The sequence below is a fragment of the Etheostoma spectabile genome, chromosome 16 (genome assembly GCF_008692095.1).
Source record: "Etheostoma spectabile isolate EspeVRDwgs_2016 chromosome 16, UIUC_Espe_1.0, whole genome shotgun sequence".
Classification (NCBI taxonomy): Eukaryota; Metazoa; Chordata; class Actinopteri; order Perciformes; family Percidae; genus Etheostoma; species Etheostoma spectabile.
Genome location: NC_045748.1, coordinates 15,577,540 through 15,590,968, shown reverse-complemented (window position 1 = coordinate 15,590,968; position 13,429 = coordinate 15,577,540). Strand labels below are relative to the sequence as shown.

At 39.6% G+C, this 13,429-nt stretch overlaps 1 protein-coding gene across 4 annotated transcripts in view; it reads left to right on the top strand.

Annotated features, from left to right (window-relative positions):
- ptpn13 (protein tyrosine phosphatase non-receptor type 13) overlaps positions 1-13,429 on the top strand; it is a 44,835-nt gene that overhangs the window by 3,113 nt on the left and 28,293 nt on the right. For all 4 annotated transcript variants that reach the window (XM_032539300.1, XM_032539302.1, XM_032539301.1 and 1 more), the window contains exons 2-7: positions 2,193-2,312; positions 5,195-5,361; positions 6,732-6,797; positions 8,202-8,387; positions 8,717-8,804; positions 11,021-11,653. In XM_032539300.1, coding sequence (XP_032395191.1) covers positions 2,198-2,312; positions 5,195-5,361; positions 6,732-6,797; positions 8,202-8,387; positions 8,717-8,804; positions 11,021-11,653 — 1,255 coding nt within the window. In that variant the 5' untranslated portion in view covers positions 2,193-2,197. The remainder of the gene's footprint in view (positions 1-2,192; positions 2,313-5,194; positions 5,362-6,731; positions 6,798-8,201; positions 8,388-8,716; positions 8,805-11,020; positions 11,654-13,429) is intronic.

Here is a 13,429-nt window from a genome sequence, read left to right as displayed (position 1 = left end):
TCCACCCCAAATTTCAGTGTTGGAAGGGGGTGTCAAATACTTTCCATCACCATCCACCATCCAACTCGCACTACTGTTTGGGTATACTAGCACTTGTTAGTCTTTTTGGTTCCTGGAACTATCGCTGATAAAAATTTTGTTAATTCTGAAATTTAAACTTCTGTGGAAAAAAAAAGTAACCATTAATCAAAAACATAGTCATTTAAGGCCACAGGTGTGGTCCAAGGCAAGCACACCTTGCAGTAAGCAAAACCAGAATATAGCACACAGAACACAGCCAGATGTGATCTGACATGTTAGGTCTGGGCATCTTTGCTGTTAAGCTTTTTTGTGTCTCTTTGCCAAATTTGTGCACCTGCCAAATCCCTGTGGAACAGACATGATGTCCACAGTTTTGTCATGCTTTGTGTTTTGTCTCCAAAAGTAGAGCGGTACAACAGAAAATTATTAAATGTGGTCTCATGTACTTGGTAGCCACCTCAGACATAAGTTGCATTTGGCCGATGTTGCATAGGAATTATGCCTCATTTCCTGTGTTTTCATCTGCTATGTTTTTGTGTTTTGATTTATAAAATTCCCCCAAACTATCATCTAGTGAGTCTAAATATACCCTGTGCTATGTTTAATGTGGTTTGCACAAATTTCGGGGAACATTTGAAAAATAGGCCGCAAAAGTTCAAAACATCATAAATTCTGTCAACATTTAAAATATGGATTTATTTTTACTCAAGGTAAGAGTTTCTTGTTATATTGTAACAGGACCATCATATACAGTGTCATATTTTGTGGTAAGTATTTGGAAATTAGGAAGCTGCAAATGTTGAGTCTGTGAGGCCTAGATCTTTTGGCAGGAGGAAAAATAAAAAGGCTATCACTAACGGTAGGTTGCCAGCATGATGATATCCAACAGTATCATCATATATAGGCTAATTCTAGAGGATGAAGAACAGATCATTACAAAGTGACTGAGGCAAAGACGGTTTCATGGACTTTAGATCTGTTGGCAAAATCACTGGACAGTGAAACCACAACCCAAGGGGAATGGGATTAACACATTTGTTTTTGGTTTAGGCAGATTGTAGAAGATAGTAGACACAAGGGCAACTAACTATTATTGTCTTTTTTTTTTTTTTTTAGTCCACAACCCAAAGATAATCAGTTTACTGTCACAAAGAATTGAAAAAAACTAGAAAATATTCACATTTAAGTGAGTTAAGTAATTTTTCCATAAAAAATACTCAAACCAATTTATGGATTATCAAAATAGTTGATGATTAATTTAATAGTTGACAAGGAATCAATCAATCTTTGCAGCCCTAGTAAACACAGCAGATTACCTTTTTACAAAGGTAAAAAAAGGAAAAATGATAACATAAGATGCCGTCATGGCTGTTTCTTAATTATTTTGCCACGGTTACTTATAACCGCAATACCCTCCTGTATATGCTGAGCCTCGTCTAGCACATTGCCCTCTGTGAAACTTCTGCATTGCCCTATACATTTGCATAATTGCAGTCGTGCATGTGCAGCATTTTACTGTATAGTTTACTTCATGTTTACTATATTTTACAACTGTGACATACAGACATTATACAACATATTTTGAGTTCTTTGTCTTTGAATTATTTCCTTTTGTAATTCTTATTTTCAGAGAGAAAAAGATATCCTCAGTTGCGGAGGATGAGAAGATGACTTGCGTTTAGAAGATGTGAGAGTTTGTCTAAGGACATGGGAGAGAGAGAAGAATGTTGATTTTAAGTGCATCAATGCTTACAGTTGTAGTGATAAGGCAGTGTGGGTTTATTTGCTTTTAGACTGCCAGGCCAGTCAGGACAAGTAGGGTGTGGATTCTTTCAGGATTAGACTTTTGTTAGGACTGAATAAAAAGGAAAAATAAAATCTGCTTATTGTTCATTCTAACCAAAAATGCATTTATTTATTTTGATACCGTCACAGTAATCAGAATCCAGGGCTTTTTGTTGAATTTAAAGGTCTGAGGTACATATTGTTCTGATTTGCACATGCGATGTGATGTGTAGATGCTCTGTGTGTTTTGTCTGATTTGACATTCTGCCAAAGGCTCCCATGATATAAAGAAAGCATGTGCCCTTATGGTTAAAGCTTATTTCTGTATTTATGTGTGTGCACATTTTCTGATACAAATCAGTTGGCCTCTTTCTCTGCTTGCACAGGGAAGATGCATGTGTCTCTGGCAGAAGCCTTGGAAGTCCGAGGCGGTCCGCTCCAAGAAGAGGAGGTCTGGGCGGTGCTCAGCCAGAGTGCTGAGAGCCTCCAAGAACTCTTTCACAAAGGTATGAACATGTGGAATCAGGTGTGCGAAAACGTGGTCTAGAAATGATTGTACATACAGTTTGTTTTCAAAATCTGTCCACCTTACTTTTTTTTTCTCATAAAAAGGGTCTGGTGTCCAGATCCTATGAATTGCAGGTGCTATGTTTGTGTTGATAAATTGATGGGATTGCTCACTGTCTCTCTGTCTGAAATTATTTGTTAATTTTGTTGCTTGTGGCAATGTATTCATTGCCCAAACCAATCCATTACATCAATGCATAAAAATCTAAAGAGCAGCTCAAAACAAAACAAACAAGATGAACGCTTTTAAACTAGCAAATGTTGGTCTTTTTTTAAACTATAGGTTTAGTCTCACTCAGACTCTAACATTTGTTAAACATTTGATTGCTAAATCAGTGCACTGACTCCGTTGTAAGTGTGTTGCATCATTAGTACAATTGCTGACGGTTCTGTTTTGAAATCATTTTTGTGAGTCGTGTGTGCCCGTAAGTGTCTGTGATTGTCCTTGAGGCCAAAGAGATAACGTTGCCCGATTCCAGAGTGTCTTTGCAACAAAGGTAAACTTCAGCTGCAGGTGACTTAAAGGGGGTTAACTCTGGAGACATTGGACAGGACGTGAGTCAGCAGCAGGCCCTGCCCTCTTTTGTTGTTACAAATTTTGTGTCATGCCAAGTCTCATACAAAACTCCAGGGCACCTGATTATGTGGGCCATAATTGTGTCATCAGTGTCAACTGTTCATCATTGGCTTGTGAATTACCATGAAGCAAGAAACAGGCTTTAGTTGTATGCTTAAACCAGCTTGACCTAAACTTCCAGTTTTCCTGACTGGTTTCATGGCAGACAGTCCTGAGTGCTGTAGGAATTCCCTCTTACCAGTGTGTCCTGTAAATATGCATTTTATGCGGAGGTCATAGGTGCCAATACTCTTCAGTAATCAAGGCTTCTGAGATATTCTTTAAGATATTCTGAACATACAAAGGACAAAATGCAAGGCTGGATACTTTGAGAATTTTAGATTAACGTATTTTAATCTTGACATGGTATTGTGCTGCAACAATTGTGGTTGCTAAAATTTTTTTCTTCAGCGTGTAGTTGTGTAGCTCTACTGAGTAAATTGTGGCCTCGCATGTGTACAGCTTTAGACGGCTGAATGAAGCTAAAATTTGGAGAGCATATGTTGGAACCAGCTATTATATAGTCACTGGGCAATGTAAATAATTATGTTTACCACAAAAGAATCAATGACAGCCATTCAAACCTAAATTTGTTATATTATTTGTTAAAGGTCTTGGTTATAAAAAGTAATGAAGCATAAAAACAAGAAAAGAAACCAATACCAATGTTTGCAGTTAATGGCCTAGTTTAGATGTATTATTTTTTCTTTCTGTCCATGGTTCAGTGAAAGTTTCTGTTTCCTAATGTATGGAGAAGGCCAACGTGCAACTGACTTGGCTAACCTTTGCATGACTTTTCAGACATTGTGAGTTGTCGTCTTACAACTCACAAACACTAAACCACCAGCACACTTTTGTCCCCCTGTATGTAAACAGCAGCGGTTAGTTACTTTGTTTGTATAAGAATGATTTGTATGAACAAGCCATGTGTGAATATTTGATATGTTAGAAGAAAGGCTCATTGTGCTTTTGTCTGCAGAATATTTCAGATCACATAGAAATGCGCAATTTTGCTGTCTCTGTACTTAGCCCTGTGTCACTTATTGCACTATTGCCTCTATATTGTTTCTGTTTGGAGTGTGTATATTTTAGTGTGTATATATGTGTGTATATATTGTTTGTGGTTTGTATGTGCAAACGCATTGTGAGCAAGGATGATCCAAAGAAAAATTCCTTGTTTGTGTCCTTACAACTGGCAAATAAAGCTGATTCTGGTACTCTGCCCAGGCCATTGTCTTCTGCTTGTCACTCTAATGGCATGTCCGCTATGGCATTGAATGCATGGTATACTTCACAGTTGGGAAGCATCTACTTTAAGAGGGCAGCCTCTTAGTAGTATACTAGTTTAGATTATTCCATGCCTCTAATAGCTTAGATTGCAGTTTATCAGACGGATAGGCTACATTGTTAAGGATAAAGAACTTACAGCACACCAATAAGCTGTCATTTGAAGTTATTAGGGATTCATATGATTCATGCCCAAGTCATAATTTTTTGTCAGAACAGTTTTCTTCAGATATGGTTTCTGTTTATATCAGCAGTTTATTGACTGTTGATTTAGTTTATCCATCATGAAACAAATTTGCTCGGGCTGAGTCATGCACTTCTGCTCAGCTCGGTTATTGCTCATCCAGGGCAAAAGCTTTGTGTGCAACCTTTTTAAAATAAGATCTTCAAACTGTCACACAAGTTTTAAACAGGAAACCTGTATTTACTCAGTGAATTCCAGCCTTTGAAAGCAGATTTTTTTTTTTGGTGCCTCGAAATCCAGTTCCTCTGTCCATCTCACTGCTCCTCTGAGTTAAGTATCAGTCAAAGAAAAGAATTTTGCAATGCTGCTCAAACATTCCTTTGTATATTTTTAAAATGTTCTCTAACCATAGTGCTGGCTGTGGCTTTGTAGGAAAAGAGAATTACGCTGTGTAGCCATTCCTTTCTGCTTCTATGCCTCAACAGTTATTTTCTTGCAGGCTAAGAAAGCAACATGTGTTTTTGTTTACTTCAATCTTCTTGAGTTTCCATAAATGCTGAAGCCTTAGTGACAAACATCCACTATGGTTAAATATGTCTACAGCTGTGCGTGCATGTGTGCGACAATGGCTGGGAATTTAAATAATGGAAGTACAACTATATTGTTGGGGTTGTCTTTCCTGTTTGTTCTCTGATTATATCTCCAGTGGTTGAATTGTCTGTTTCCCTCTCCAGACCCTACAGCCATGGGCTTCATCATCTCCCCTTGGTCTCTCCTACTCATGCCCTCCGGCAACATCTCATTCACAGACGAGTATGTCACCCAGCAGGACTTAAGAGCCTTCACAGCTCCAGAGGTCCTGGAAGGGGTCTCTTTGACTTCCATCTCTGATATAGAGAAGGTATGAACCTTTACATAACCCATGTGGTGACCAAACCATTTATATTGTTTAGTCTACAACTTCTAATGCTTCACTGGTGTTTCCAAATCTTGTGTTTATGCTCATATACTGTATTTTAAGCAAAATCCTGGTGATACCTTTTTTAGTTTTATATTCACAATGCATTTCCTTTCTCATAACATTTGCAAACAGATTCATTTTTGCTAGCTTGTCATGTTCTTGTGATGATTATTTGTCAAATGCTGGGTGCAGAAACAACTGCAGTTGTGTGACGGGGCAATCAGGTGTTTAATACGAGTGCATACTTGCTTGAGTAGTCTCGCATTGTCAGACCTATCTCCACCGCGCTGCGTCAACCATGGAGAATGGTCTGGGATAGGGGACAAAAAAACCGCACGTTTGTATTTCTTTAAACCAATCACAACCGTCCTGGGGGGCGCTAAGCCCTGATAGCGGAGAGAGCGCACCAGATGTCAGGCTTCATCCCAGCAATGTAAGCAGTGCTACAAAACTCTGGAGATCTACAGTATATTAACTGTTTGCAGATCTGAGTACATTTTGCAGTTGCAACATTTAGAACTGATGTTGTGAGCAACCATATTATCTCCTGCAATGCATGACGTTTTTGTACATATGCTCAGAACCACACCCTCTCCATACTTTTTTTTTCTGCCCCTCTGGTAGAAGAGCTAAGATCTTGCATGACTGGATTTCTATCTTTGGCACGGCCTCACAGACCTCAACAAAGTTTTGTGCTGCGTCAGTTTTCCAGCCCTGGTCCCGTCTCCCCAGCTGAGTTATTTCAGTGTAGAAAATCTAATCTGTTTCTCTCATTATCAGAGACTGGGTAAATATACGTCAGCTGCGAGTGGCCACAATTTTCCTTTTACATTTAGGCTGGTATTGTTGCTTTTAATGGGTGGCTTTTAAATTTCCACCTTTTTTGAGCGTGAATGTGTCTTTAAGTGTGCACTCGAGTTCCTGAAAGACCTTGAAGGATATGTTGCATTCTTTGGCAATCCCTGAATTATTCTTTCCTCTACCAAGCCCAAAATTCAGGGGAAGTGACTCCTCTCCCAAGCAATGTGTGCACAGTAATAAGGAGAGGAAAATGGATAAATGTTTTTGGATTTAGGCTTTAACCCCCCGTCTTTTTTTCCCTTTCCTTTAGTCTCTCTCTCTTTCATTCACACAGGGCAGACTTAAATTAATAAGGTTCACTGGCTAGTTTATCTGAATGAAACACAACCTTTATATTCCTCATCTCTATGTGATCTTGCTTTACTTGTGTCTTGTTTGTTTTTATAAAATAAATTAAAGGAAGTATAAATGCTGCTCATGAAACTCATGTAATATTTTTTTTTTCACAGATGCACATGTACTCTCTGGGCATGACCCTATTCTGGGGAGCGGACTATGAGATCCCCCAAAGTCAGGTAAATCATTACCAAGGATACAGTACTTCCTTCCAAATGTAATAGGGGTGATGGTTAAGGACCATATTTAAACTTGGTAATAAAGGCTTGGGGTGATGACTAAAAGGTGTTTATTATTATTATTATTATTATTATTATTATTATTATTAATATAATCATTTTTAGTAAACTTAAATTATTGTTGCTTACAACAGTGCCAAACCAACTGGACGGGCAAACAAGATGCCAGCATATTAGCATTAAGTGATACCAATTAGCACACTTGGAAAATATATTAGGTGTTGAGACAGTTGTTTACTGGAACAGGCACACCCAAAGTAAAATTTCTGTCATGGTTCAACATTATCCTCCGTGTTTCTCATACATTGACACTGGCACAATGAGATGGTGGACAGTGATGTTGCAGGAACTAGTGTGTTACACAATACAACTTTTAATACTTATATTGGTACTGGTAATTTAAAGGATCATGCCTCATAATCTCACTGAAAGTAGACTTTATGTTATTTTACTGGAATCATCTTTTTAGAATAAGATCTGTATCTGAATATCTCATCTGGATAAGAAAGGATGCCAGCTGTTAATGCACTCTGGAATGTGTTTGAATCTGCCAAGACCTCTGGAGAGGGTCGGGCTCACAATACGTTCATATCTCAGCCAGGTGTAAAACAGAGTGTTCACATTTGTCAGAAAATACCACCCACACGTTAAAGAAAGCATGACTCACACCCAAGCTTACATCCACTTTGCTTCCGTGAAAGAGGTGCTAAAGTCATGCTCATGGCAGCTGTAAAGTTTGTACATGTAATTGTTTGTGATGCATGCAGATAAAGTGTCATAATATACAGGAGGTGGACACACTGGCTGTATAGATACTTAAAGACAATACACCCACTTTTTAATTTTTGCTTACAGTCCCATCTCAGTACGGACTTCTTTTCTGTACATAATGTGCACAAAAATGCCATCAATGTGAAGAGAATACAGATAATCTACTCTGTTTGAATTCACATCTATGTATTCAATACACTCTACAAATAAATAAATGCAGTATAGTTGTATTTAGTATTTCACAAAGAAAAATCTGACAGTTATTTAGAGAATTACTTAATTACAACCATGTTTTTACAAGTTTTTTTGATTGAAATAGCAAAGTATTTAACACCACTTTGAATGAAAAATAGAGGCTTAATTCTGGCTTTTAATCTAAAATATGTAATGGATGGACATTTAAAGTAGGTGATGGGTTCGTGCCATGCTGGCAAGGCTTAGCTCTGCCTCCTTATCTTACATACATAATGGAAGTCAACATGATGATACAGATATAATATTCAGAGATACCAATAGAGTTTACTACTACTCACAGTTTGTATGTTCACTGTCTTCACATTGTTTGCTGTGCAGCCTATGAAGTTGGGGGAGCACCTAAACAGCCTGCTTCTCAACATGTGCGATGATGTTACATTGAGTCGAATGTCGTTGCGCACGGTGCTGGACATCTGCAGCAAACACATTAGAAACTCCAGTTGTGACCCTCCCTTCTCCTATATCAGAAAACTGGTCCGGTTGGTACTGGGTAGTCTTTCCCAGGTAAGCATTTTTTATTTTAATCTGGGTCAAATACAACAATCCAATTTCTATATTTTTATTGTGGCTACTTGCCAGTAAGTCCAAACATTAAACTTTATCCTAGCTTAGTGTAAGTTAAAAGACAATTATCTGCTCTGTCAAAGCAACAGATAATGGGGCTCTTGTGGATAGAACATGATTTCAGGATGGATGACTCAGAGGGAATGACCCTCTAACTTCTGTTTTTTTTTCCCTCCTTGCTTTGTACTGCTTTTTCATGCTTGCTCTGTTTGTGTTTTTGCTTGTTTTCCTTTCTCTCTTTCTTCCACTTGTTGCTGTCTTTCTCTCAGCTGGACGGTCTGCTGACTGATAGAGAGTCTCTTCCGGAGCGGAGTAAGGAGATTCGGGAGAGGCTTCGGGGCAAGGGTTTGCCTTCAGGTAAGATGAGCTGCATTGAAACACACACATAAAACGTTTCTGTGGTGTAGAAGCAGTTCTTTATTTTTGTGGTGATCCAGATTTTTGGCTGCCAATGCGTTATGATAAAGGGGTCTGCTTTGTATTAGTCTTTAAAAACTAAGTTCTGTGTATTCTTCATTTGAGTTGCACAAAGTCTGGAACAAGAACAAATCCCTAGATCCTAGATTAGATTGAGGAGATGAAAATGGTTTTGGATTATCTGAGAGTATATTATGTTCTTTATATCTAATGATAAATAGAGATTATGACAGAGTGCAGTTAGACATACTGTTTATATGTTGGAAGTTGTTTACATTTATCTTACTTTAATTGAAAGAGAAGTGGATGTAAATGCCTTCTCTGGTTGTCAAGCTATTTATCACTTACATTCTCACTTTCTGAGTTTGTGGGCAAGAATCATGAGTAGACGAGCAACACGCTGCAACCTCGAATCAGATTTAATTCAGGAAAATATGACCAAATCTTCCCAGTGGTTTCTGAGAGAACTCCAGCATTTTTCCAGGCCATGGAAAGGGGAGCGCAGCGCAAACATGGCTGTCGTCCCGATTATGTAAGCACGGCATGGCATTGATTACAGATGCATATTTTGGAGTCACCAGTGAAGCTGCTGGTCTCCTGTTTGTATCATCGCTTTGTTTCCCTGGTTGAGCACCAGCCTGCCCTAGGGAAAGTACATGCAAAGAGTATTACTCAGTTCTTAAGCGCTTTTCTTCTCAAGCAGCAGCTCTCTCCCTCAATTGTTGCTAGGGGAACTCAGTCATTGTTTTTTTTTTTTTATGTTGGCTATTTTATGTTAACATCAAGAAACCTAAAGAGCACACTAGCTTCCTATTTTGTGTTGCTATTTCTTCATTGCTGTAGTCCATACTAGTATTAGCTGAAACACTTGGAGCAACAATTGACTTCTTTGAGAAATAAAAGACATCCTGTTTTTTTTCCCCTTGTGTTTTTTGGTCAGTCTAGTCCTTGTGTGCATCCGTGAGTTCCTGGAAGACAGCCTGTCTGTCTTTGATCTGTTTCCCTGCTAAGACCAAGCATATGCTTTGTAGATTAAACCTCCACATGCAGCGTTTTTACAGGTCCTAACGTCTCCCCCTGCTCTCTCAATTCTCTTCCTCTTGTTTTTGCCCCTGATCATGCACATGAGTTTGCCTTCTGTTTATCTCTTTTTCTCTAAAACAAGAGCTGTTATCTGGCAGCGGTTTATATACAGCTTGTCTGGAAAGGCAAACTTAAAATGTATGGACAATCAAAGATAGCAACATCCATTATTCAGTTTTAAGAAAGACACTGTGATAGATGGGCTGGGCGCCTGTGCCAGAAATTGTGTGTTATTGTGGCAGTGTGTGTTCTATTGTCTGTTTTTTAAATAATGGGGAAACAAAATGGAGCAGGTCCAGAAATGTCAAGAGCAGCCTGCAATGTTTTCTTAATTTGCTATTTCTTGTGCTGTTGTTGGTTTATTTTACTAATTAATTAGTTGTATTTGTCATTAATGGCTGCTTTATTTCCACCCCTGGGAATGCATGATATAAGCAGTGTCAGAGTTGTTGATTATAATATAGCGTATACTACATCTCTAGTTTTGACTGACTGAGGAATCTGAGGACATACTGTATGCCAACCCTGTTATTCATTTACTTTAGCTGGTTGTCTAATATTTTAGTAGAGGGGCCATGAGATGCCTGCAGCAGGTGCTCGGTCTGTTGTGGCCAAACCAGATTATCAGAGCAAAGGGCGGGGAGTCTATAGTCAATAGGGCCGTGTTTAGTTGTCATGTCATGATGATGCTGTTAGAAATGGATGCCAGGTTGGACAGGCACTTAGGCATAATGAAGCGTACTGTACTTATTCAAATTAAAATCCTTGTTAATCCCTCTCTACGGTATCCTTTCATAAATACCACTTTCAGTATTGATGAAAATGATGATGTGATCCACTAGGAATTATGTCTATCTCAGATGATCTCTCATCCTTTTCTGTTTTGTAATATAAAAAATAAATTCTAAGAAATTATATTTGTTTGCAATCAAGTTTATTTTCATTTTGAATACCTGCTAAATTGCTTTTACTTTGCTGGTATTCAAGATGTGTTCTTCTGTGTTTGAGGCTTTGAGTTCTGGCAGTGCTTCTGCTTGTCGTTCAATAAAAGTTTGGTTCCCTCTTATTCTTAGGGAGGAGTGCCGCCCCCAGGGTTCTGGAGCGCTACAAAGCCAGGAGTCAGGAGCAGACATCTCTTAACCGGGGCCTTAGTCGTTCCATGGGATCTTTGCCAATCCAGGACCTGTTGAAGGGGGATGATGGGGCAGCCTTACAGTATTCCCCATCTGACTATTACCCTAACTCTGAATCCCCTACAGAATTCTACCCGAATCCCCCATCACTCAAGCACCAGCACTCCTATCCCTATCTGCATCCCCTTCACCCCCAGCAAAAGGGCCGGCCTGTAGAACTGGACCGGAGGTCTTTAGCCTTCCACAGTGGGGACATAGGCCCTAGTCATGCAAGGAAAAACTGGGCTTCCTCTGTGGACTTGGCTTACATTGACCCAGAGGCTCTTCGTTTTGGGGCTTTGGAGGATGCACGGAGGGGCAGCAGCGCCATAAGTACCCACTCTATAGGCAGGCGCAAATCGCCCCTGCAGGTGTCCAGGGAGAGGGAGTCTCACTTTTCTGAGTTTGGTGGGCTGAAGAGTAGGAAGCCTCATCACCACTCAGCCCTGTCGGTAGGCTCGGGCCTCACTGGCGCCTATGACAGGATAAAGGAGAAGCAGAGGAAACTTCAGGTGCTAAGACAAGCAGTGGATGGTAAGTATACTTTCTTAACATAAATGTTCAGTAAAGAGGAGCAGTTGTTTGTTTTTGTCAAATGTGCTCTTAGGGTTTGATTTGAGTCCTCTGGGTAACTGTAAAGTGTTATGTGTTTGTGTTAGAAAAATGTCTTGTGAAATTTTCAAATCATGTCTCATGTCACATATAGAACTGGTATATGGTTTTGCTTGTGAAGGACTTGATTCTTTAGGTAGCAGTATGCTTCATCAGAAGTGCTTGTTGGATGGTTCCAAAGCTTCTGAAACCGATGTTTGAATTTGGGGAGCTGTGTCTGACTATTTCTGTAACTTTCTTAAATCAACAATCTGGCATTCACACCCACTTATCAATCTGACTGTCCAGGTGTGCGGAGTGGAAAAAAAAGTAGTCATGGTTTGAACATCTCTATTAAGCTCTCTTTTTTATTCTTTGTCATTCAGTTCAGAACAGCTATAACTAGAGGTGTGACGAGATCTCACGCCCACAAGATCTCGCGAGATTAAACCTGATAAGATTTCTCATTTCTCGTCTTGTTTTTCTCATTGCAACAGATCACACTCACTCATAACAATCACCTGGTAATCAGTATTGCAGGATAATGGGATTTTTGTGACGGTCAGAGCTTTTTCATTTTCATTATTGGGTAATGTGTAGTGCTGGAAGTTTGTAAGAGCATACAGTAGATGGGCTTCTACATTTAATAATAACACATTGATGTTATGTGTGAGTTGGCCCACAATTTCAAAGTGGGAAAACCCCTTCAAAGTTCCCATCTTTAATCTGCTACTGAGACAATGAAAACAATCTTCAGAGAAACACAGCCTTTCAAGGTCCCAGCTGTGTCATTAAGATATATAGGAAATGTCAATCTGGTTGGTAAAATGTATGTATCAGGCAATAAAAGGAGTTACAGCAGCTTTGGGGAAAAGACTGCAGGGAGCCATCAGCTGGGCTGATCTCAGAACTGAAAATGTGACAGCGACCGAATGACGTGAGCTGACAGACATCTGTAGTAGTGCGTCCATCTATAACTACCATGTGGGATGGAAGCTGTGTGTTGGCTCGAATGTTGAAAGTATCGTTGGTGGTGGCTGCGCAGCAGTGATAGGACAGAATGTATGAGTCACTGGTACAGAGGTTTTCCAAATGGCTGATTCTAATTACAGGTCAGCTTAATTCTAGCTTGCTGCTAACTGTCACACATGCTATTCAGCGAAGTCCCTTTCTCTTTTTTTCTAATATATGACTGTAAACACATGGATATAAGAACACTTACGTGCAAGGTATTTACAGACTACGAAAAAAACCAATCTTTTTGTAATCGCATGCTAAGACTGAGCACACACAACACAATTGTTAAACACCTCAGCAGTCAGCCCCAAGAGCTTTACTGTCCCCTCAGGAGCTTATTGAATTCTTAGTAAAGTCTCCATAGGCAGGCTAGTTTTATGCAGTCACAAGTGGCTATATGGGTCTGCTGTTCATCCGGGGACAACGGAGGTTCATGAGGCATGAATGGTTTCATATAATATACCCCTGTCTTATACCTCTTCTTCCCTTGCCTCCTCTCGCTGGTTTCCCTTACTCCCAACTCTCCAGCTCACTCCAACCTACAGCCTCCCTGCTTTTTTGGCAGCTATTTTTAATGCTGACCAAGCCACCAACCGACAGCATTCTTCTCCTTGACTGTGGCTTTTTATCCCCAGCAAGTCCTGCCTTCCTTTTCTTCCCTCCCCTTTGGCTTTTACTGATTGTAATCAGAGGCACTATATA